The sequence below is a fragment of the Vipera berus genome (assembly GCF_964194415.1).
Source record: "Vipera berus genome assembly, chromosome: 9".
In the NCBI taxonomy this organism is placed as follows: domain Eukaryota; kingdom Metazoa; phylum Chordata; class Lepidosauria; order Squamata; family Viperidae; genus Vipera; species Vipera berus.
The window spans coordinates 1,493,517-1,517,791 of record NC_138212.1 but is presented as its reverse complement, the minus strand read 5'-3'; the positions used below and the strand labels follow the sequence as shown (position 1 = coordinate 1,517,791).

General features: G+C 46.3%; 2 protein-coding genes across 3 annotated transcripts in view; one reads left to right on the top strand and one right to left on the bottom strand.

The window, feature by feature from the left end:
- Positions 1-2,097: 2,097 nt before the first annotated feature.
- On the bottom strand, positions 2,098-8,051 carry AP2S1 (adaptor related protein complex 2 subunit sigma 1). 2 transcript variants are annotated; one of them, XM_081334525.1, is made up of 5 exons: positions 7,910-8,051; positions 6,367-6,516; positions 4,597-4,710; positions 3,672-3,731; positions 2,098-2,764 (listed from the first exon to the last, which is right to left on the bottom strand). In XM_081334525.1, exons 1-5 carry the CDS (start codon positions 7,910-7,912, stop codon positions 2,663-2,665), a joined length of 429 nt encoding a protein of 142 aa, XP_081190651.1. In that variant the 5' UTR covers positions 7,913-8,051; the 3' UTR covers positions 2,098-2,662. The 2 variants fall into 2 exon arrangements, with proteins under 2 accessions (XP_081190651.1, XP_081190650.1); XM_081334524.1 differs by lacking the exon at positions 7,910-8,051 and having other exon boundaries at positions 6,367-7,682.
- Positions 8,052-10,885: 2,834 nt separating this feature from the next.
- Positions 10,886-24,275, top strand: part of ARHGAP35 (Rho GTPase activating protein 35) — a 50,197-nt gene continuing 36,807 nt past the window's right edge. Inside the window, exon 1 of the mRNA XM_081335018.1 lies at positions 10,886-11,280. The gene's annotated coding sequence lies outside the window, so the exon portion shown is untranslated. The remainder of the gene's footprint in view (positions 11,281-24,275) is intronic.

Below are 24,275 nucleotides of genomic sequence, written 5' to 3'. Positions count from 1 at the left end.
TCCCTAAACATGCATAAGCTTTTTAAAAAAAAATGCTTGAAAAAACACCCAGATCACAGAAAGGCTCCATCTACCCGTGTGTGTGTGTGTGTGTGTGTGTGTGTGAGAGAGAGAGAGAGAGAGAGAGAGAGAGAGAGAGAGAGAGAGAGAGAGAGAGAGAGAGAGATCTATTCATATTTTAAAACTGCCCATCTCCCTCACAGAGGAGCCCTGTGCAGTGAGCACAAAAAAACCCACATTATTTATAAAGATATGCACGACTGCAGGACTGGAATTTTAAATTGCGCATTTCCACACCTGCTGATGGGTGGAGCACAAGCCTGTCTTGACTTCCTAGGAAGGGCCTTTACCAGGGGCATCCCCTTCGCCCACAATCACTTCCCCAATCCGTTGCCCTGCAGAGTGTTTGGCCCGTTGCCTCTAGAGCTCAATCTCAAGGATGTGTGGACTTCAGCTCCCAGAATTCCCCAGGCAGCAAGAGGCTGGGAGTTCTAGTCCTGCCTTAGGCATGAAAGCCGGCTGGGTGGCTTTGGCCAATTCCTCTCTCTCTCTCTCTCAGCGTAACCCAGTTTGGTGAGTTGTTGCTGTTGAGGAGGAGGAGGAAAGAACGTTATGCAAGGCTGCTGCCTTGTGTTACTCATAAAATTATTGCTCATAAATAACGGCAGGATAAAAAATCAAATCAATAAAATAGAACAATGCACTAAATCAAGAGCAAATGCAGCTCTGCTTGGCCCCGAACTTAAACCCAGACAATCTTGGCTTGTTCAAATCGTGGCGATTGGGTGGGATGCGTGAACAAGGCTGCAGGAAATCCCAGTGATGGGCAAAGGACTAAAAAAGCGCCCCCTGGTGGCCACTGATCCTCGACCTGGGCAAACTTGGTGCAAGGAGAGAGCTGGCCAATTGCAAGAGAACGCTTTAGCTTTGGCCACCCTCCTTACTACTGCCAGAGGTTAAGGCGGAAAGCAAACGGAGGCAATTTGCCCTCCCGGAGCCATTTTACAGCCAAATGTTCCTGCTGATCCAAAATATCTTTGATAGATGCACAGCAGGGTCATTTCAACCTTGAAGAGTCTTAACAATTGCTTGGTGTACATGCGAAGACGTGACACGCCTGTCTGGAGTAAGGCTCACAATAGCAGGTTCCTTCTCACGTGGCCCACCAGGCATCTGTTATCGAGAGAGGGGTGAATTTTGCTTGAGAATTTCAAATAAAATTTTATTTACTGACTGTGGGAAAAAGGCCACTGTCTTGCCAGGAGAAAGTCAGAGTTTGAACAGTGTCTCCATGACCCACGTAACCGCTGATCAGGGTTTGGCCCATCTATTTTCCTTTTGTTTTCTTTAAATATATTATTTTCATCTTTTATAATATTGTTTTGTAAGGTTGTAAAGCCGCCCAGGTCGCATGAGAATGAGATGGGCGGTGAATAAATTGCATATTTTCACTGAAGCCTAAGCAAGGAAACCAGCGGGACCTCTGGGATCTTACAGCAGCGCTGCCCAGCCGTGCCAACTTATAAGACTTGTGTCCCGAAAGTGTTTTTTCAAAAGGCAACTGGACTTTTGTTTTTCCTTAAGATGTTTCGCTTCTCATCCAAAAAGCATATTCAGTCCTTCAACTCCCAGAATTCCTCACTCAGCCTGTTTCATGCTGGCTGGGGAATTCTGGAAGTTGAAGTCCACCCATCCTAAAGCATGCCGTGGGGAGAATTCTGGGAGCTGAACCAGCTTAAACGTTCCTGACATTTTGTTCGTTTATTTCATTATTAAATTTAATTTAGGTTGAGCCACTCTGCGTTGGACTATTTAACATGGAGAGCACAAGGAAACCTGGTTTACGGGGTTCAGTAAGGGGAGAGAGGCCTGCACGGAGTGACAGACTATCAAATATTACAGAATGGGCTCATAAATTTTGCTAATGGGCAACTCAAGTACTCCCTTTTGCTTAGCAGTTCTTGGTCTGGCACATACAAAACACGAAACAAAACACAATAAATTGAATTTGTTAGATTAATCAAGGTGAACACGGGCTGGGGAAGCAGCGCCACATTGTTCCTCCAGAAACAGGCCAGGATTTAAATGAGCAACTTTCTCTCTTTTTGGTGTTGGATGGATGGTTTATTTCAAGACATCACTTTACTGGCAGTTGAATTGCTCAAATCCACTTATTACAGGTGCCTGTACTCACACACACGTACTCAAACACACACACACACACACAAGAGACGTGGTCCCTCTTCTGCAGATGCAGCAGCACAAGACGTTGACATGGATGGCCAGATGGGGAGGGGGCAGCAGACCAACAACAGGGTGGAGAGCAGGGGGGTATCAAATGACAAGGGGTGGGAGAAGGAGCTCTCTCCCCTTCAACCCCCCCTTTTTGAGCAAAGAGGCGAGCCTAACCACCCAGCTCTCCCTCCTCCACATGGACTCCACTTTCCAGGCAGGGGGGAGCAACAGAGGAGATACCCCAATGGAGACCCCTTCCCCCAAAACCGCTTGCTCCCTGCCAGCCTTCAGCTCTGGGTGATAGGGTGAACAAGTCTCTGATTCGGGGTGCTGGAGAGGAAGAGGGGTGGGGCTGGCAGGAAGCGGCAGGGACTGAAGAGGAGAAGGAGCCCCAAGGAGGCCATGGAAAAGCCCCCCCCCTTGCAGATCATTCTAACGACTGCAGCATCAGGAGCTGCTTCAGCACCTTCGTCTGGCTGGTTTCCCGGATTTCTCCAGCGAGAAACATCTCGTCCACCACCGTGTAGACCTGCAAAGGAGCAGAGGGGGCTGATGAAGTGGGGGGAGGGGGGGGCAAAGAGAGACCACCCAGGATGGCTGCCGGCCTCGGAGCAGCCTAGCACAAGTCTGTCCCACTCGCTCCAGTGAGGCGGCCCTGAAGATGAGCGGCAAAGAAATATATTGGATAAATCACAGGTCTATTTCGGCTCCTGTCGGCTGAAGAATTTCAGCTGGGGAGTTTCTGCCATGGCCCCCACCCTCTGGAATACAGGCAGTCCTCCACTTACAACAATTGAGCCCAACATTTCTGTTGCTAAGCGAGACAGCGGTGGAGTGAGTTTCCCATTTTTGTGACTGTGCTTGCCACAGTTGTTAAATGAATCACTGCAGAGGTTCAGTTAGGATCACGGTCGTTAAGTGAATCTTGGCTTCCCCATTGACTTTGCTGGTCAAAAGGTCGCAAAAGGGGATCACGTGACACCCCCCCCCTGGATACTGCAACCATCATAAATACGAATCAGTTGCCGAGGGGCTGAATTTTGATCACGTGACCCCAGGAGATGCCAAAACAGCTGTGTGAAAAATGATCGTAAGGCACTTTTTCCAGTGCTAGTCTAACTTTGAACAGTCACTGCACGAAGTTGAGGACTCCGTGTATTCCCCCTCGGGCGGTGAGGCCGGCCCCCACCCTCTTGGCCTTCCGGGAGAGCCTTAAAATCTGGCTCTGCTGGCCGGCTGGGGACCCCGGCTGGGGGGCGCTCTAGGCTGGGGTTGGCCGACGGGGTAGGCAGAACAGCAGAATTAAGAGAATAGCAGAATCGGAAGGGACCTTGGGGGTCTTCCAGTCCGACCCCCGCTTGAGCAGGAGATCCTATGCCATTTCAGATAAACGGTTGTCCAACAACCTCTTCTTAAAATAAGTAACGAACTCCCACCTTGTAGAAGTTGAAGACCAGGTCGAGCTCGCAGACGTTGTGAAAATACTCGTTCAAAACCTGAGGGGAGAGGGAGGAAAAGGCCGACTGAACGTGGGACTCCAGCCTTGCGCACGAGGCGGGCAGGAAGTGGGACGCAACCCAGGCGGCCGAGGACACCTTGCTGCAGAGCACGGGCCATCCCTGCGAGAGGTTGTCAGGCACACATCGGCCCCTTTTTATCAACCAGCCTTTTGTGCAAACGTTCAAAGGCCACGAGGTGGTGGGGAGGAGAAACAGGCTTGGCTCAGAAGCCGTGGAAAAATCTCGGCGGAGCCTCGGTGTCCGAAGAGGAGCAACAAGGAGCGAGAAGCTGCCACATTAGCTCTATTGCTCCGCCAGACCATCCCTGTCCCATCAGGTTGTTTCAGAGACACAGGCAGTCCTCATCCTACGACCACTACTGAGCCCAACTTTTCTGTTGCTAAGCGAGACATGCGTTAAGTGTTGCCCCCTTGTGCGGCCTTTCTCGCCACAGTCGTTAAACGAATCGCTGCAGATGATAAATGAGTAACCCAGTTGTGAAGTGAACCCGGCTTCCCCATTGACTTGGATTGCCAGGCAGCCATGAAAGGCGATCACGTGACACACACACACACACCCCGGGACGCTGCAGCCGTCGTAAATGTGAGTCAATTGCCAAGCATCCAAATATAAATCACGTGACCACAGGGATGCTGCAATGGTAGGAAAAACAGTCACCTTTCTCAGTGTCACTGTAACTTGGAAAGGTCACTAAACACTCGCAAGTCGAGGACTAACTGTATTACTCTTGCATCCACTTATCTGGAACGGTAGAACTTCCAGAACCGCTGCAGAAAGACAGATGTTCACTGGCCTGTGAGGGAGACAGGCCCGCTTTGCAACTGGAGAGGCACACACTCACCTCCACAAAGTTGTGAATGGCCTCGAGGTAAGCTAAGTTGTTGTCGTTCACGTCCACGCAAATGCAGAAATAGAGCCCAGCATAACGCCGGTAGATGATCTTGAAGTTGCGGAACTGGGAGAAAAGACGACAAACCGCCATCAGGGCAGAGGAAACAAACACAGGTGTCTGTCAGAAGCAGGACGATGCCGGTCGAGGGGGAAGGCTGGGCTTATCTGGTGATTCTACCACCAGACCACGATCCTCTTCTCAACACGAACAAACCTGCTTTATGCAAATCAGCCGTTTGGTCAAATGGCTGACACGTAAAGATGGGTTTCACCAGCCTTAAAAAATGCTTATCCTTCTGTCTGCCGGCTTCTATTTATCATACGGCCCATTCCCATCATATTTCAGTACAAAAAGGAACACGGGGACAAAATGCAACACATAGAATTACTGAAATCTTAAGAGGAAGATGACAGACACGTATATCTAAGTTGTAAATACAATTTTGTTTACTTGACTTGTCACAGCCGAGAAATCAGTCAAAAAAATCTCCATTATCTGTTTTGACACTGTCGCCATGTCGGAGAGTTTGATTTTGGGCACCACAGTCACAATTTGGCGATGGGATTTTGTCATAATGGACGGCCTGGTAGATGCGCAGATACCACCTACAAATGTCTGCTGGCTTGAGAAGGGTTGATTAGGTCTTCTAAAGCTCTGTGTGTGTATGTGTGCGTCTCCAACCTCGGCAACTTTAAGACTTATGGACTTTAACTCCCAGAATTCTGGGAGTTGAAATCTGTAAGTCTTAAAGTGGTCAAGGTTGGAGACTAACGTTCTAAAGAACTGGCTTCTCAAGAATTTGGATCGTATGTTTTAGCAAGAAACTGGAGGCTGAAAGGAGGAAGTGAAATCCTGAGAAGCAAAACGGGGTCAGGAATTCTCACAGAGGATTCTAGTCGGTAACTGGAACTCCTAAGAGTAGATGCGTTCACTTTCACACAAGACAGAAACCCTAAATTCAATTCTACCTCCAGCTTCAATTGCCTCAGTCGAGTGAGCGCTGAAGATAAGCCATCTCGGGAGGGCTCTCCCCTTCCCCAAATTTAAATTTGATTTTAGTTTTTGCCTGCAGACAGCACATAAGATCCTGTCACCCTATAGAGTGGGAGTAAAGGGCATTTCATCTATCTGTGTTGGTCTTTCAACACTTCCCTTGTAGGTCACACTTATCACAGAGAGTAGAACTGCCCTGGTTTGAGAGGGAGATGCCTTGGGGCCATCAGTTTGGTCTAAAGGTTAAGGCGCTGGCCTAGAATCCAGGAGGCTGTGAGTTATAGTCCTGCCAGCTGGGTGACTTTGGGTCAATCACCAGGAGATGGTGAGTTCTAGTTCCATCTTAAGCATGAATGGCAGCTGGGGGGCTTTGGGCCAATCAGAAGGAGATGGTGAATAGCAAATAAAATAGAGCTAGAAGGGACCTTGGAGGTCTTCTAGTCCAGCCACCCTGCTTAAGCAGGAGAACCTATACCATTTCAGAAAAGTGACTGTCTAGTCAGTCTCTTCTTAAGTGAGTTCTAGTCCCGCCTTAGGCATGAAAGCCAGCTGGGTGACTTTGGGCCAGTCACTCTCTCACAGCCCAGCCCACCTCCCAGGGTTGTTGTTATGGGGAAAACAGGAGGAGGAAGGATTATTATGTATATTCGCTGCCTTGAGTTATTTGTAAAAATAATAAAGGCAGGATAAAAATCTAATAAATAAATAAGGCCGCAAAAGCACTACCTCCACAAAATTAGTGTGCTTCGCATCTCGGACGGTGACCACTGCGTGCACCTCCTCGATCAGCTTTTGCTTCTCGTCGTCATCAAACTGCATGTACCACTTGGCTAGGCGGGTTTTGCCAGCCCGGTTCTGAATCAGGATAAAGCGAATCTGTAAAAGAGGATCCACAAACAGGCTGCCTGTAATCCAGAATCCAAACAGCATTCAGCTACAAGCAGCGAGAATCTCCCACTTGCAGTGCAGAACTCCTGTGGGTGCTGGGATCCTCCAGCTAACATCAGGAGCTGCTACAAAACAGTTTGTTTCCTCTTTGGTCTCCATTTAGCAGATCTAATTACTGCCTGCTTCCTCTTGGCATCTTTGGCTGCACGAATTGCACACTGGAGAATGGGGCATTTTTCCAAAGGACTGCAAAAACCTTGCTAGCCTGACCCCATTTTTGCTTAGCTCCACTTTCCAGCTGTGGAGCTAAGATAGAGAAGTGACCCAGCCTAATCAAGAAAGCCAGCCCAGCACAAACAGCAAAGGCTTGTGATCTCTTCCAGCACCGAACAAGACATGTTTTCTTCTGATTCCAGGAATAATACAAGCAGTTTTATGTCCCGGTTAATCAGGCAATCTCCGCATCACAAGAGTGTAGAACAGCAATGGTCTGTTTGCCAAAATAAAAAAAAAAGTCAGACGTCAAGGAAATTTTCACAAGATAGATAATCCTCCACTTACCATCCATTTAGTGACCATTCAAAGTTACAGCGGCCCTGAAAAAGTGACTTATGAACAATTTTCACACTTATGACCGCTGCAACATCACATGATCAAAATTCAGACACTTGGCAACTGACTCTTAATTATGGTGGTTGCAGTGTCCCCTTCTGCGACCTTCTGACCAGCAAAAACAATGGGGAAGCTAGATTCATTTAACAACCGTGTTACTAATTTAACAACTGCAGAGATTCACTTAAGAGCCGTGGCAAGCAAAACCACTGAACCACTGTCTTGCTTAACAACAGAAATTTGAGCTGAATTGTCGTACGTCGAGGACTCCCTGTAGGTTGGATTTTAGTGCCTCTCCTCTTTTTCATCACGCTAGGAGCTGGGCGGGTTAGGGTTAGGGCGCGCAATATCCCTAGCAAAATACGGTTAGCCTACCTTCCAGGGCTGTTGTACAGATCCAGAACTGGATTTTTTTTGCCCCTGGCCCCCTTCTGAAGCTCATTTACCGCGGGGATCCCCTTCAGAGTCTCTGCTGTTTGACAGATTTTGTTATAAACGGGAACGATGTTTAATATTTTGGCTGCTGGGAAGGGGGGGGGATTGGGGCAGCTAGGGTTGGTGGCCCCTAGGAATATGGCCTCGTCTGGGAGGGGACTTAGGACCACGCGAAGACCCCCTACTCGCCCCGCCCCCGACCAAAATAATGGCATGATTAGGGCTTATCACGACAAGACACTCACACACCCCGTTTCCCCCCCGCCTGGCAGCCCCGCTGCTTCAGTGACTCCCCCGCCTCCTTTTAAAGAGACCCCCGCCCTGCCCTCCTTACCATGATGGCTCCCGAGTCCCCCTCCTCCTCCTCCTCCTCCTCCTGCTGCTGCTGCTGCCCGCAAAGCCCCCGGGAAACGGCTTCAGCCCCCCGACTCTATTCTGCCTTCCTACCGGATATTCGATAGGGCGGCTGCCAAGCGCTCAGCCCGTCGGGAGTTGTAGTCTAAATGCAAGAAGGAACCGGAAGAACGCCCAGGAATGAAACACTCCCGTCAGGCCTCGCGTCAGCAAGGAGCCTATAGGATTGTTTTCCAGGCCGGGCGGGCCACGCGACGGCTGCGCTGCATGCCGGGAGCTGTAATTTCTCTGGGTTGGGGGGGGAAGTGTGCCGGTTGCTTCCAGTAGGGGGAGCCCGTGTTCCGTGATGCTCGCACGAAGCCGGGGACTCGTGTGGCAGAAGAAAGCTGAGCGAGTGATGCCCCAGGCGCTGCCTGGGCTGGACTTTAACCCCAGGCTCAGCCGGGCCTTGTAGGCCCAAGGTTTCTGCGCCCTAACGCAAGAGGGTGCTGTGGTCTAGAGGGAATAGGAGACATGCTTGGAAATACCGCAGTCACCCTGATGGACCTCTAGCTTGAGAAATTTCATAGGACAAAATAATAATAATCTGAAATAATGGAGGCAGATGGTTGTAGAGCATCTCCTGCCCCAAAGAATTTTTGTCAACCTAAAGAAGGAAAATTTGGTTCACCAAGGATTCAAGCTGCAAAAGTAGGCCAGTTTTGCATCCTAAGCAAGCTGAGGACTACCTGAATTAATCATTCTGAGAAACATGCAGTGCAGCTTCCTGGAACTTTGTAGTACAGGCTACAGCCCTAAGTAGCAAGCTAGATGGATGAGAGCGGGCATCATAATTTCAAAAGCCACTTTGCCAAGATTGTCATTCTTGGCATTGCCTGGGGAATTCTGGGAGATTGCCTGGCCTCTTTATGAAATGGATTTGGAAGAGACCACATGGTAGAACACAAAGTCCACATAATCTGCCCTTAAAAAGATCAAGAAGCAGAGGATGGAAAAGACTGCTATGAACAGTTGTGCTGTTCTTCACGGAATCTACAATGTTTTTCTCCAACCTGCTGCCGCCCAACTGTGTTAAAAATCCCATTTTAGAACCGAAGTCCATCTCTTTCAGAGGGCGGCAGGAAGAGGGGAAAAGAGAGCCCTGGGTGCCAGCCACTACATCGTGCCATCTGGAATGTCACTTGCCCTCCCTAGGATGCCCACAGGAAGAACCATATTTGTGTTATTTTAAAGATTCCTGGGCAAAGCTCAGGTCTGTGACAAGGCAGGTTTCCAATCTTGCAGTCTGCGAGTCAAAATAAGAAATCTGATTTAAATCCCGAAAGATCACCCCCAAAACCATGGACTTTGGCTGAAAAGTAATTGATCTCAGCAAGATCTTCACTTTGGGGTTGCTTTTCTCCTGTTGTGGAAAACATGTCCGTGGGTCTTCCCTTCGCTCCCCCACCCATTTTTCCCCCAAGTACTGGTAGTCATCAATTCCACAATTGTGCCCAAACTTCAAGATCCAATCTGGGTTAGTCACCAGGACCAGAGGTTTACTTTTCCGAGCTTTCGGACCCGTGCTGGAGTCCATCTTCAGGGAACTTCTCTCTACTGGAATATGGGTTAATTATGGGTTTATTAACATATTCTAGTAGAGAGGTTCCTTGAAGATGGGCTCCAACACAAATCCCAAAGCTCGGAAAAGTAAACCTCTGGTCCAGGTGACTGATTCGGATTGGATCGTGCAACATTATCACCACTATCTTGCTTAGCAACAAAAAAATTGGGCTCAATTGTGGTTGTGAGTCAACATCTGCACCAAGAATTATCCTCATAACTGCTCTTTCAGCTGAATTCCCTGTGGAACCCCAAACAGGACCACCCCAGGTTATCTTCATACCTGGGTTGAGTGGTCCTTAATTAGGTCCTAAGCGAATAGTATTTGAAATCCACAAGTCTTAAAACAGGAGGAGGAGACCGTCGACTGTGGGGACCTTGGTGCTCTTTGAGCTAAGTGGTTTTCTTGCAGAGGTTTCATGACCCAACTAGGTAACATCATCAGTGCTAGAAGGGAGGGGGGTTTGTGGAGAGGAGGAGGAGGATTGTGGGGTCCTTGGCGCTGTCTGAGCTTAGCGGTTTTCTTGCAGATGGGGGGGCTGCTGTTTAAGTACCAATAAAAAAGTAACACCCCACTCACATTTATAAGACAAGCTGCTAGTATATAGAGAGGAGCCCCCCCTCCTCCCTTACAGCCCTGACGACGTTCCCTAGTTGGGTCATGAAACGCCATCCAGCTCCGAGTCCCCCAGGGCCCCCGCAGTCCTTGCCCTTCCCCAGCATCGGAGGACCCCGCAGAGCCGGGGCTTCGCTCAGGGGTCCCAAGGCAGAGCCGGGGCTGCCCGCCAAAGGCCCCAACCGGGATGAAAGCAGCCCCAAACGGCCGGGCGCTCGCGGAAGAAAACCCAGCGGCGGGGAGAAGAGTCAGACCCCTTTTTCTCCCCCTACCTCCCGGGAGGGGCCCGGAAGAACCCACCAGGTCCTCCCCGGGGGTTTGGCGGTGGGCTCGGCCGGGGAGGTCCCACCCCCCGCGGAACACCCCTTCCCAACAGAGAACGAGCCTGCGCGTGCGCGTGCGCGTGCGCGCCGCTGCGCTCCAGACTCCGACTGCGCCCCTCCGCCCCGCGCGCGCGCGCGCTTCTTCCCCTCCCTCCCTCCCGCGCGTGCGCGCCCCCCCCGCCCGGCATAGCCGACCCGCCCCCGCCCGGCGCGGGCTGAGAAAGGCGGGGCTACCCCGGCGCAGGCGCGTTTTCTCCCTCGGCGCTCCGTTCCGGGGGCGCGCCCGCATCCTCTCCTCCTCGGGCCGTAGCGTCAGCCCCGCCCCCCGCTCGGCCCCGCCCCCCTGCTGGCTCTCCCTCTCAGGCTCTGCCGGCGGCGCGAGCCGCGGCTCCTGCGCCAAGGATCGGCTTGCTTGGGTGCGCGTGCGCGCTAGTGTCGGCGCGCGCGGCCCCTCTGAGACGCACGCGGCCCCGCGCCCCGTCGCTTCTCCCTCAGTCGATGGTGCCGCCGCCGCCGCCGCCGCCCCTCAGCCTGAGGCGAAGGCGCCTCCTCGGCCTCTCCCGCCGCCGCCAGCCCCCGCCGGCCGCCCGGCCTCCCCCTTCGCCCCTCGCGGCGGCCGGGTGAAGGAAGGCAGGCAGGAAGGGCGGGCGGGCGAGTGAGCGAGCGAGCGAGGAGGAGGAGGAGGAGGGAGGGAGGGAGGAACATGGCGCCGCCTCCTGCGCCCTCGCCGCCGCCGCCGCCGCCGCTTCGGGTCCTCGTCCGCCCCGCCCCGAGAGCCCGGCCTGGCCCGGCCCCGCCGCCCCCGACCCGGTGAGTCGCCTCGCCTGCCGCCGCCTCGGCCCGGCCCAGGAACAATGAGGGGGAGGAGGAGGCGGGGGTCCCGGGGGAGACCCTTCCCCACGGCGCCCTCCCCCGGAGTGCTGCCGGCGAGCGGGGTGCCGTGGCGGGGAAAGGGAGGCGCCCCTCGGAGGGAGGAAGAGCCTTCCCTGCCTCGGGGAGGGCCAGGTGCGTCCTCCCCCCCCCGTCGGGGATGCAGCGGGGGGGAGCGGGAGGAAATGGGTCGCCCCTCCCGGCCGCCCCCGGGCTCGGAAGAGGGCATCCCTGGCTGGGGGGGCCTGCCTGTCTAGCTGCCCCCTCCGGGGGAGAGAAAAGCCCCCCCCCCGCCCCTGCCAGACTTCCCACCCTCCCTGCAAACCCGGCGCCTCCGTTCGGGGCTCGGCTGGGATGTGCTGGGCGGACCCAGACAATGCGGGGCCTGGAGTTCCCCGGGTGCTGCGGGATCGGAGGGGGGGGCGTGGGGGGGCTGGAATTGAGGGAAAAGGGGAGAAGAGGAGCCAGAGAAAGTGTGAGGGACAAAAGGCCGCTGCTGTTGCTTTGGGTGTGCGTTGGGGGGGGCGGCTGGGAAGAAGGAGGGACCATTTGCTGGAGGGGGGGGTGAGAGAAAAGGCTCAACTAACCTCTCTCAACCATCAGAAAGCAGCCAGAGATCCGTTTGGAGCAGCAGGGAGAGGATGTGAAGGCTTCTGCTTGGGATCCTCTTGCTCTGGGAATGTTGGACAGGAACTGGGAACCATCTTTCCACAATGGGGGGGGGATCTTGGGTCCTCCCAATGAACAGCCGGAATTCAAAATGGTCCTACTTTGCCACTGGGAAGGGGGGCTTTCTCCAGCCCTGCTCTCTTAAGGAAATGGGAATTCCTGTCTCCTAAAGTTGAAGTTGGAATACAGGTAATTAGTCCTCGGTTTACAACCATTGGTTTCGTGACAGTTCAAAGTTACAACGGCGCTGAAAAAAGTGACTTATGACCGTTTTTCACACTTAACAACCGTTCCAGGATCCCCGTGGTCAAAATTCAGACACTTGGCAATTGGCATGTATTTACAACAGTTGCACTGTCCTGGGGTCACGTGATCAGCATTCGCAACCTTCCCAGCTGGCTTTCCATGAGCAAAATCAATGGGGGAGGCCAGATTTCGCTTAACGACCCACACGATTCACTTAACAAGTGTAGCGAGTCACTTTACAACCATGGTAAAAAGGTCGCAAAACAGGGCGGGACTTGCTTAACTAATTCCTTGCTTAGCGGTGGAAAGGTTGGGCTCGACTGAGGTCACAAGTCTGTATGTTGAGATCGTGTTTGCTGCAGAACTGAAATGAATGTTGGGATTCCAGGGTAATCCATGGGAATTGTATCTATTGCCCCAGTTTTAGAACTGAGGGCGCATTTGGGGGGACAGGGTCCATACCGTTTCATTGTGAGCGTGTTGTCTCCCCCAACTTCATTTCCTGTTTCCTAAAGTGGTCAGACTAAAGTTGGTTTCACACTTCTCTGTACAGATTTAGCATAATGTTCAAAATGAGGCTCAATTAGGGCGTTCCTGCGTGAGAGAAATAAAATGAGGTGCTGTTTTCTGCGTCTCCGTTTTTGCTTCCATCTGGCTCTCCTGGGAACTCCTGTCCAAACTCTCTGCAGAATAGCATCCTTTGGCTATTTGTAGTCATCCTTTCCGCAAGTCAGTAATGCTTAGGAAGCGAAAAGAGGCTTTCCTTAACTTGTGGCTGCAGATTGAAATAGAATATTTTGTTTGATGCGGTAGAATTTATCAGGATGGTGTTACTTTAACAAAGCCTTTGGGGAAATGTCATAATACCAGTCAAGCTCAACTTCTGGTGACTTTGTGGATGTATCCCTCTAATTCTCTTGGCCACACTACAGAAGCAGTTAGGGATTATGTTCCTCCAAGATGTTTTTTTTTCAATTTCCCAATCCTGGAAAATCTGTGATTCTGTTCTCTACCATCCAAGCCAAACTGGACCAGACTCTGCCTACCTTCCAAGCCTAGACAAAATTGCCTACTGTAAAAGCCATCCAGAGCACGGGGAGGGGGGGGGAGAAGAAAGCAGTCTAGCATTAAGGAACATGCCCTCTACATTTTCCTTCTAAATTCTCTTCCTCTCTCTATAGCAGGGGTAGGTAACCTTGGCTCTTTTATGACTCGTGGACTTCAACTCCCAGAATTCCTGGGAGTTGAAGTCCACGAGTCATATAAGAGCCAAGGTTACCTACCCCTGCTCTATAGGATATGGTTGAGATACATCAAGGCTATGCTTGCCTTCTTAGGCTTATTCTTCCAGGTCACATGTGCTCTTGCCATTACGTTTTCCCCAAGGATGGATTGACAGCAATAGCCTTTTTCTTTAGAATCTCTTGATTGTTCTGTTTGAATAATTTAATTGGAGGAATGTAGTCTTTGTGGTGGACATGACATGAATATCCAGGTTCCTTCTTTTGGAAAATTAGAATTGCTTTTACTTTAGGAAGCTTTGAACTTAACTAATTATCCTAAAAGACGAACAGAATTTTCCAAGGGTGAATATCTGAGATTATAACACCATTTCAGCAATTTTCCTTTTTTTTCTTCTTGTCATTGTCAAGGAATCATCAAAACATCATCCTTACATACTCTTATATAGCAAATAAATTAGAACATGCAAATGACAAATAATGAGCATTCTGTTTACTCTGCAAGTGCAAAGACTCCATCACTCATTTAAAAATGAGTCCACATTTTCATTTATATAGATGTATTTTTGAGACATTAGTAATCATCAGCTGCCTTATAGAATGGGAAATATGCGTTTATTAAAGTTGGTTCAAATGTTCATTAATATTTATCAGCTTCTCGTCTACTTTGAGGTTTTTGTTTTACCATGTTTTGATATCAATTATTACTGATATGGACACCAAAACCATTTTTTGTTTGCTAATCTTTTATACAAAATAATATATTTTATCGTTATGTGCAATCACTAAACAGTGACTCTTTTGCAGAACTAATTCTGCCAATGATCATAATTTCTGTCACTAAGGTAGTCATGAATTTTTAAGTCTAAATGGTGGTGGAGAATCTTAGCAAGGATCTTAGCAAATACGTTTATTATTTGCTGATTAAATAAATAATTTTGATCCTGAAAGGCCATTTTAGTTTTATTTGCATCTGAGTATTTAGTTGCGAAGTAAAATTCAATCAAGTTTGTTCTCGTTCTCTTTTTGGAAGTTCTGAAAATACTGTCAACAGCAGATTTTCAGGATGTGGCAGTAAATAGTTTTGTTTTTTTCCATTCCTTCACACAGGATGGACTGAAGCCTTAGACCCTGCTTTTAACCACCATTCTCATCCTTGCAGGGAAATGTTGGTGTGTTCTTTTGTAAGAACGTCTTATATACATTAAGTAGACAGCTTTACCCATGGCTTGTTTTCCTTCTGGTTTCCACTTGGTTGTAGGAATTCCTTCTCCATGCTGAAAGTTGAGAGAGGGAGAAAATGCAAAACAAATGTTTTTATCTGTTTTCAGGTTTTGATGGCTGTAAGGATCCTTAGTGGCAAGATTTTCAAAAGTTGTTACATATTCTTGTTTCTAAGGTTCTATGTGTATTCTGCAGAGGTACAGATTTTGTTCTTTTTGTGGGGGTTCTGGAGGAAAAAATTGGGGTGCTGAAGAGAGAAGGATCTAAGGGAAACATATATCCCACTATTTTTCAGTTAAAAGTAGCTTAGGGTTTGAACTGAAATCTGAGCAGATTTGATCAGTTCCATGTTTGTCTTGTAAAATGAACTCTGGTATTCTGATGAAATTTTGTTGCATTTTGTTCAATCAAGTTTGGTTAGTGTGAATGATTTTATATTTTTCTATTTATAGCTCAGTCAATCTGTGCCTAACTGCATTTTTGTAATTGATGCCTTATTTTTTAATAATATATTTACTTGGAAGTTAAGTGCATTTGTAAAAATATTATCAATATTTTAGGATGCAGCTTAAAACAGGTCTAAAAAGGCGTACAGTACTCCATTTCTTATGGAGTCATTTTGACCTTGTCCTCAAATAGCAATTGAATGAATAGTTTGAATTGTGTTTCAGGAACAAACTAACACTTTGCTGTAAGTGTTTCTAACCCTGTTCATTTACTATTTTTAACTATAGAACTGGCTACTTGCATATTCATCATAGCAGATAAGTTTTCACATGCAGCCTAATCCCAATATTAATTTCCTACTTTTGATGGAGATGGAATGGACTCCTGAGCCATTTTAATGTGGTCGAAAAATCTACTGGGATAAGCAGTGAATTTCAGACCAAAAAAGAAAAGTCCAGTTGCGATGACTCAAGTTCCCGTTATCCTAGGCAATCTTCCTACCTTTCCTTTTGGTCAAATTGAATTCCTTCCTTATAAGCTTATCAAGAAACCACTTGTCTTTTAGCTGCCCTCCTTTTTTCTGAAATAACACAGTCATTGTGTGCTGACAGATAACTTTAACAAAGTTTTTGTTTGGTCTTAAGCACTTCATAGCAAACTGGCTGTCTTTGTTACTGCTTCAAGTTGGTACAATTTGCTGCTAAATATAAACATGAAGTTTAAATTGTATAATTTATATGTTCTGCAAAGTGCTATAATTACTAAAACCTACCTCGTCCTTGAAGAACACACACATTTAGTGTAAGAAAATGGAATGATGCTAGGAAATTACATATCAAGTTGCATAACATAGATGGAACAAATAGGGGTGTTGCTATAATGGATAAGTATTTTGTAGCATATTGCTTCATCAGTGAAACCAAAAACATTGGCACCGTGATTTCCATCCATATGGTTTGCAGTGTAATTCACCAAATTCAGCGCATCCCGATAAAGTGTTAGGTTGCTGACTAAACATTTCAAAAAATAAGTTAGCTTTATATGAGGCCACTTTGGTATGATGTGAACAAGCACTTTGACAGTGTACAGTGTGGGTTCATGCTATTCATTATTAAATTTATTTGCCACCCATCTTGTAGTTCAAGGCGACTCTGTGTGACTTTGCACCTACCCAAAATGTTATTTGTAGGGATATACCCCAGCATTTTAACCAACCATTCAATAAACCATCAATAAATCTAGCTACTTTGTTGAAGAAACAGGTATTTGTAAATTGTATTTTTTTAAATCTCATTTCTGATTTAGTGAGAAACCTAATGTGCCTTGCCTTTCAAAGAAGTATACTGTACCTTGCTGTAAAATTTACAGCAAATTTATATAGTAGTTCTCTGGAATTTCTGGCAAGTTGGTAGACTTAAAATGCAATAAAATTCCTTGAAGGTCCAATAATAGCCATACTGTGTTGATTTTTTTTATTCTGGACAAGAATAGAAATTTATAAGACATATGCTCAAGAAAATTGCATACTTCTAAGAATCCAATTTTTCTATTTTCAAAATATGCTTCTACCATGCTGAGATTTTTTTTCAGGATGAAGTGATTTAAATCAAGCTTTCACTTTCCAAGTCAATTATTTTCTGAACAATTAGTTGCTATATTAGTTAAAACATTTCTATTGCTGATAATTGTAACCTTTACATTTCCCAGGCATAATGTGGGAGTTCTTATCATCTATCCCACATGCGTTTAATTTATATAAAAAACCAAGAAGTTGGTTTCCAGAAGCAAGAAGCAGTTATTTCTTAATATAGCTATTTTTCTTGTTCAGCCTACTTTCTACCACTAATCATAATTTGAAGAATCTATTTTTTTCTACAGACAAAATCTTTTGAAGGAAACAGCAATTTCATGGCAACTTTTTTTGATTAATTTACATCTGATAGAAAAATTCACATTTTTGTCTCAGTTCATTCTCTCTACAACTAACAGCGAGTAAGTTAGTGGATTTGCCTGAGATTTAGTTGAATGCGAGCATTTTGGCTTCAGTGAGACATACATTGATTGACTGATTGTGTGCCATCACTCTCAATGACCACTTAAATATTTTTCCATAGGGATCTATCTCTAACCTAATCCTTTTGGTCAGTATTTCTCAACCCTGGCAACCTGAAGAGATGTGGACTTCAACTCCCAGAATTCCCATGGTTGGCTGGAGAATTCTGGGAGTTGAAGTCCACACCTCTTCAAGTCGGCACAGTTGAGAAACACTGCTTTAGTTCTTCCATCAGTGTATCCATCATCACTGTAATTGAGTCCATCCATCCCGCTGCGTCATAATCATTTTTATCTTTTTTCCCCATCTTTGCCAGCATTATAAACTTTCAAGGGAACTAGATCTTTGGTGTTAGATGTCTAAAATATAATTTGAACCTGGTCATTTGTGCCTCAAGTGAGAAGTCTGGATTGATTCATCCATTTGTTTTCTTGGCTGTTCTTGGTATTCTCTGGAGACTTCAGTACCAAAGTTCAAAAGCATCAGTACTCTTTCAATCCTGCTTCTTCAGAATTGAACTTTAATTTCCATCGCATGTCACAGGGGAAAACATTGTCAATTCTCAATATTTTTTCCAAGGCTTTCAGTGGTTTTCTACCAAATGCTGTGGCATATTTCTCTACTGCTGGTTCCTTAATTGTTGACAGTTGATTTCCACTCTGCATAGAATACAGAATATAATGTTAGAATTCAGTTCAAAAGCTTCTTTCTGTAGCTGCTTTGTGACCCAGGGAAAAGATGCAGCTGCTTTATAGCGTTGCCAAAAAGTATTACATTTGGGCCACCATATATTCCAATCCACCTTTTTAGAATTAAATTTGAACTGCTGCATAATGCTTCAGGGCTGTAGCTTTAAATTTTAATACGTTTCTGTTGCATCCCTACAAACATGGCTGGCTGGGGAATTCTGGGAGTTGAAGTCCACAGGTCTTAAAGTTGCCAACGTTGGACACCCCTTGCTAAAACAATTGGGTTGTAGCTGCTGAATAGGCTGTCCAGATGCTGATGCTTTTATTCCTTAGCAATGACTTTTTTACAGTAGCTCAGAGCGCTGAAAATGCATTGGTGTTAATTGTCTTTTTAAACTGATGAGATAAGACTGATGCAAACAGAGGCTTCTCATCAAAGATTACTACTGGGCGTCATTATTTCAGTTACTTACTGGCCTAAAATGTATTGATTATCTTTTAAAATGGAATTGAAGATGCCTGTGGATTGATAAAAGCTGTGTTAGCAAAAGAATATACACCGAGTTGGTCATATTTAATAAACGACAGGCACATCACCAGGCAAGCACATTAGAAGAACAGGAACCATTGTTCACCTGACATGTATGTTTCAGAGTGTAGCGGTTTAGCAATAGGTCTGCTCGTCTGCATATTCGGTATATTCTTTTTTCAGGAATGAACAGCTGGTTGCCTGTGAATAGCTCTCAAGTAGGGCGTGAAGGTATGTTATGCCAGGACTCAGCCTTTGCAATTCAGTGCGTTCTTTGTGCATTAAGATTTCTTTTAAGTATCCTTGTTACTAGATGTAGATTCATATCTCTTTTGTGGACTGTCTTTCTTCTCTTAAAATTGTAAGAGCTGGTAACTTGGGGTGTTCCCCTCCTGGAAAAAGAACCATCGTAGTTGGATTAAAAGATTGTTTGGTTATTAAATGCATTGTTCATCTTACACCCAGGGAAACTGACAGTCTGATCTTAACTGAGTTTTGCAGGCTAAAGGTGCTTAGAGTAATATGCAGTAATGGACCAAGGGCTTACCAATAGACCTTGTAAGTCGTCATGGTCATAAGTTGAGGTACCCATGTGACCAGAAGTAATTGTCTGGCCCTTTTCTGTGGTGGTCACTAGCAAAACTATTCATTTGAAGAGGTGCTTTTTGCTGAAAACCGGTGATAAGCACTGCAAATCACAGTCACGTGATTGTGGAATGGTACAGCAGGTGTGCAGCTGACTACCCATGTGTGGGGGAGCTGGTGTGACCATTTATGATGGCCTGGGATATTTCATGGGCTGTAAGGTGCCCATTTCATAGCCATCATAATTTTAAGCAATGATAAAACTATTGGCCATTAAGTAAATACGTTATACTAACATGATAGGCCGCCAAAATACTGTTTTGTGAAATCGCGCACACTGTTTTAATGGAGGCCACTGCTTTAAGATATTCTTTCTCTTCCATTCTGCTATATTTGGAGCTAGAATAGTTAGTTCCCACAAGAAGCTAATCTCAGGCTAAAAATCATAATTTCTGTGTTCACATAAGTGTATGATAGTTTAATGTGATGGCCTGGTATTCATAACAGGCCGCTAAGATAATGACTGGGTTTCCACAGCACTCTGAACCACCAAGGATCAAACCCCATTTTACCATAGTGTCCTGCAAATCCAGCCATTTGATTAATCAGTTTCTGTGAGTTCAGAGCAGTTTAAAATTAAGGTAAGTTGTACAGTATTTTAATCTAAAGTGGTATTTGTATCAATCAACAAAAGAAATACAGATAGTCCAAGACTTAGGACTACAATTGAACCCCAAGCTTCTGTTCCTTGGCAAGCCAGTTAAGTGAGTCTTGCCCCATTATATGACTTTTCTTGCCACAGTTGTTAAGTGAATCACTACAGTTAAGTTAGTGACACGGTTGTTAAGTAAACCTTAACTTGTTAAGAGCCGTAGTGGCACAGTGGTTACAATGCAATATTGCAGGCTAATTCCCTGCTGATTGCCAGCAGTTTGATTCTCACCAACTCAGGGTTGACTCAGCCTTCCAGGGTCAATAAAATAAAGACCCAGATTGTTGGGGCCAAGAGGCTGGATGTCGTCACTGAAGTGGTAGGCGTGAGGTTAAATGGACTCCAGAAGATGGTAGAGGACAGGAAGGCCTGGAGGAACGTTGTCCGTGGGGTTGCAAGGGGTCGGACACGACTTTGCAATTTAACAACAACAACATATAAGTCTTAAGTGCTAATCTGGCTTCCCCATTGACTTTACTTGTCAGAAGGTCGCAAAAGGGGATCACATGACCCTGGGACACTGCAACCATCATAAATATGAGGCAGTTGCCAAGCGGCTGAATTTTGATCACATGACCATGGGGATCCTGCAATGGTCATAAGTGTGAAAAAATGGTCATAAATCACTTTTTTCAGTGCCGTTCTAACTTTGAATGGTCACTAAATGAATGGTTATAAGTCAAAGACTACCTGTAGTATCTTGAAGAGTGTGGAAATAGAAATAATGCCAGTGTATCAAATAATTGTGGGTGCTATCTTCAGAGGATCCTTTCCAAATAGTTTTATTTTGGTGGATTCCTTTGTCCTAAACTCTGAAATGCTTCTGCTGAGAGAAGGATTACAGAAGAATTTCTATCTGTAAGAAAGCCTGTTAGCAGCCCTGGTTCTGCTTCTCCTGGGAATGTCTTGATTGCAAGTTCCTCTGAAATGGGAGGAAAGCAAGAACGATGTCCTTAGTCAGCATTTATTAATTTCAGTGGGATTTGTGCAGGTAATATTCCCCAGTGGATCTACCCCTCTCTTCCCAGCTGTCATTTGGGAAGTTAAGCCCTGCTTGTTACTTCTTGGTTATAATTACAGATGTCTTAAATAATATTTTCAACAGTATCAGTCCCTTTTGAAAACATCTTTCTCCACTACAAATGCTGCTAGAAGTGCAGAAGACAGAGCTCTAGTTTGTCTGTCAAAACCTTAAATCAGTTTTGAATGGTTTATAATCCTCCTATAGATAAACTGGGTAAAACAGGAAAAGAACCCAGTAATAAAATTATGAAATTGTATACAAAGTCAAGGAACCATACAACAGTGATCAGTACACTTGTACAGGTAATCCTCGACTTATAACTGTAATCAGAACCAGGAAATTTGTCATTGTGTGGTGCGGACATTAAGAGAGGCGTCGTGTAACTGCACCTGATTTTACTACTCTTTTTGCTGCGCTCATTAAGCGAGATATCACAGGATTGTGATTTGCAACCTTCCCTGCTGAAGAGGTTCCAAATTGCAATCAAGTCACCCTGGAACGTTGCAATCATGGCAAATGCCAGCCACTTGCCCAGGGCTCAGATTACGACCATGCCACTGTGAGGATCCTGCAACAATTGTAAGTACGAGGACTGGTTGCAAGGCACTTTTTTCAGCACTGTCATAAGTTTGAGTGGTCACTAAAGAATAGTCGCAAGTCGAAGATTACCTGTATCAAAGGAAGGATGCAAATACATTTGTTTCTATCTCAAAGATCTGTTGAAATAACCAGCACAGGTAGTCCTGGACATAACAGCAGTTCATTTAGTGACCATTCAAAGTTACAACGGCACCCAAAAAAGAGACTTGTGTCTGTTTTCCACACTTACGACAATTGCAGCCTCCCCTGTGATCACGTGATCAAAATTCAGATGCTTGGCAACTGGTTCAGTCTTATGACCTTTGCTGTTTCCAAAGGTCACGCAATCCCCTTTTACAACCTTCTGACAAGCAAAGTCAATGGGGGAAGCCAGATTCATTTAACAACCAGGTTACTAACTTATCAGCTGCGGTGATTCGCTTAACAACTGTGGCAAGAAAGGTCGTAAAATGGGGCAAAGCTCACTTAACAAATGTCTTGCTTAGCAACAGAAACGTTGGGCTCAAGTGGGTCGTCGATCAAGGTCTACCTGTATATGGGAAGAGGGCCATGAGTTGGGAAGGCCCACCTCCGAGCATGGTGTCATTCTTCCGAAGACGAAGCACAGAAGGAGCCCCACTCTTCCTGGTATCCTTGGCTGTCCCATACGCCCAGGTTCACAGCCTTGGAGGCTTCCTTTATCTCAAGAGCTTGAATTCCTCCTCAACTCCCATCTCCACTTAGTTAGCTTTAATGACCCAGCTGGGAAGGCGTCCAGGCTGCTTGGCGAGTCTCCAATTCCTCCACCATCCGATCCGATCAGCGGCTTGATGCTTCAAAGTGTTCTGATACCACAGGAATAGGAGGGCTTAACTACCGTAAGCTAATAGCTCCCATCCTTTGCAGGGATTCTCGGGCGTTTTTCCTTCTCTGAGAATGCTCAGAATTATGAGGCAGGTGAAAAAGGATGCCAGCACGGTGCCTTTGCAAGTTCTCTTTCTCTTTGGTTATTGAGGGCTATTAGCTTTCCTTCTTAGGGCTAAGTTTGATTCATAGCCTGCTCTTTCTTAATTTGTCCATTAACAGAAAATGGGTGGTGGTGTGTTGTTGTCTTTTTAGCTCATTGGACAGTCACACCAAAAGAGAAGGAGATGACAAAAATTACTCATTCTCTGACCAGCAGGTAGAAAATAAACTTCGCTGAAAGGCAGCAGTGCCCAGCCTTGGCAACTTTTAAGGCTTGTGGATTTCAACTCCCAGACTTCATTGCAGAAATGTCATGTGCTTTACTCGGGGCTGCTTTGGAGGAGATCTTGCAAGCTGCAGTTGGGGCAGAACACTGGTGCCCACCTGCTTGGCAGGTGAGAGTCCGTTCAGCCTTGTAACGGCAACCCCACGGCCACAGGACTACATGGGCTTTTAATAGACTGGGTACGGTTGAGATGGTTGGCTTTAAACACTGAAAGCGTTCCTGGACGGGTTCCCAGGAATCTGCAGGGCTGCCTAGGTACAATTGAGCTTGATGCTCCCGGTATAAATAAATAAATAAAAAAGGTAGAAGCATAGGTGCCCCAGATGATACTTTTATGTAATGATCCCCATTTTCTGAAATAAACTCCCTCTGGTATCTGACTTTGACATCCTTCTGCAAGGATTTTGAATTGTCATGCTGCCTTAATAGAATTCACTTGTTTGGTGTGTAGATTGTAGCTGATAGGCTATTTCTCTGTTGTTTTATGCTGTTCTTTGCTGGACAGTTTAAATTGTGCAGCAGTTTGTGCATGTTCCTTCAGATGAGGTGCTACAGAAGATTAATACGTATAAATGTTACATATATTCAATGTATAAATGGCCGTGTTACATTTCCGAACAATTCTGGACTGGTCAGAGTAGCTTTGGAATACAGATAGTCCTTGTTTTACGACCACAATTAAGCCCAAAATTTTCATTGCTCAATGAGATAGTTGTTAAGTGAATTTTGCCCCATTTCACAACCTTTCTTGCCACAGTTTTCAAGTGAATCACTGCAGTTGTTAAAATAGCAATACGGTTGTTAAGTGAATTCAGCTTCCGTGTTGATTTTGCTTGTCAGAGTGTCACCAAAGGGGATCACATGACCCCGGGACTGTCATAAATACAGGCCAGTTGCCAAGTGTCTGAATTTTGATCACGTGACCAGGGGGGGGTGCTGCAATGGTTGTAAGTGTGGGAAAACGGTCATAAGTCACTTTTTACAATGCTGTTGTAACTTCAGATGGCCGCTAAATGAGTGGCTGTAAGTCCAGGACTACCTGTAGTTAGTTATATGTCCAATAAGAACCCCTGTTTGGAACTCAAAATACTTCAGACTTGAAATGGTCTGCCTTTTCATACTCGGTGTACTTTCCCTAATTCACAATTGAAGGTCCGGTCCAGTAGTAGGGAAGCCAGTGAGCCCGGCTCCTAGACTTGGTGGTTCCTCCCTGCTCTTCTGTTAGTGACTTTTCAGAGGGAGGCTTTGGCGTTGGTCGGGGGCCTGGTCTGAGACCTCCTATATGTCCTGCCTCTAAGAATAGCCCATCTGTTGCCTGAGATTAAACATTTCAGATCCAGATGGTTAAAAGCTTCAATCAGCCTTTCCAAAGATACAAATGACCCATTTCAGAGATTTTCTACACTTCAGCCGCCATAGGGCAGCGAGACAATTTATGGCTCTGCGAGGAACTCCTTTTCCCATTGTCAGATATACATGAAGCGTCTCCTCTGGCGCTGTTTGTGCTTTCAGGCTCATTGGCCATTTGCTTTATTAAAAGTGATTTTTAACAGCATGTAATTTTAAACACTCGAACCACACCAGGCTGAAAGCAAGCCTAAGTACAAATATCACAGATATTGTTTGCCGAACAAGCACCCTTAAATTAAGTTAATTTGTGGTGAGTTTCAAAACGGTTGCAATTG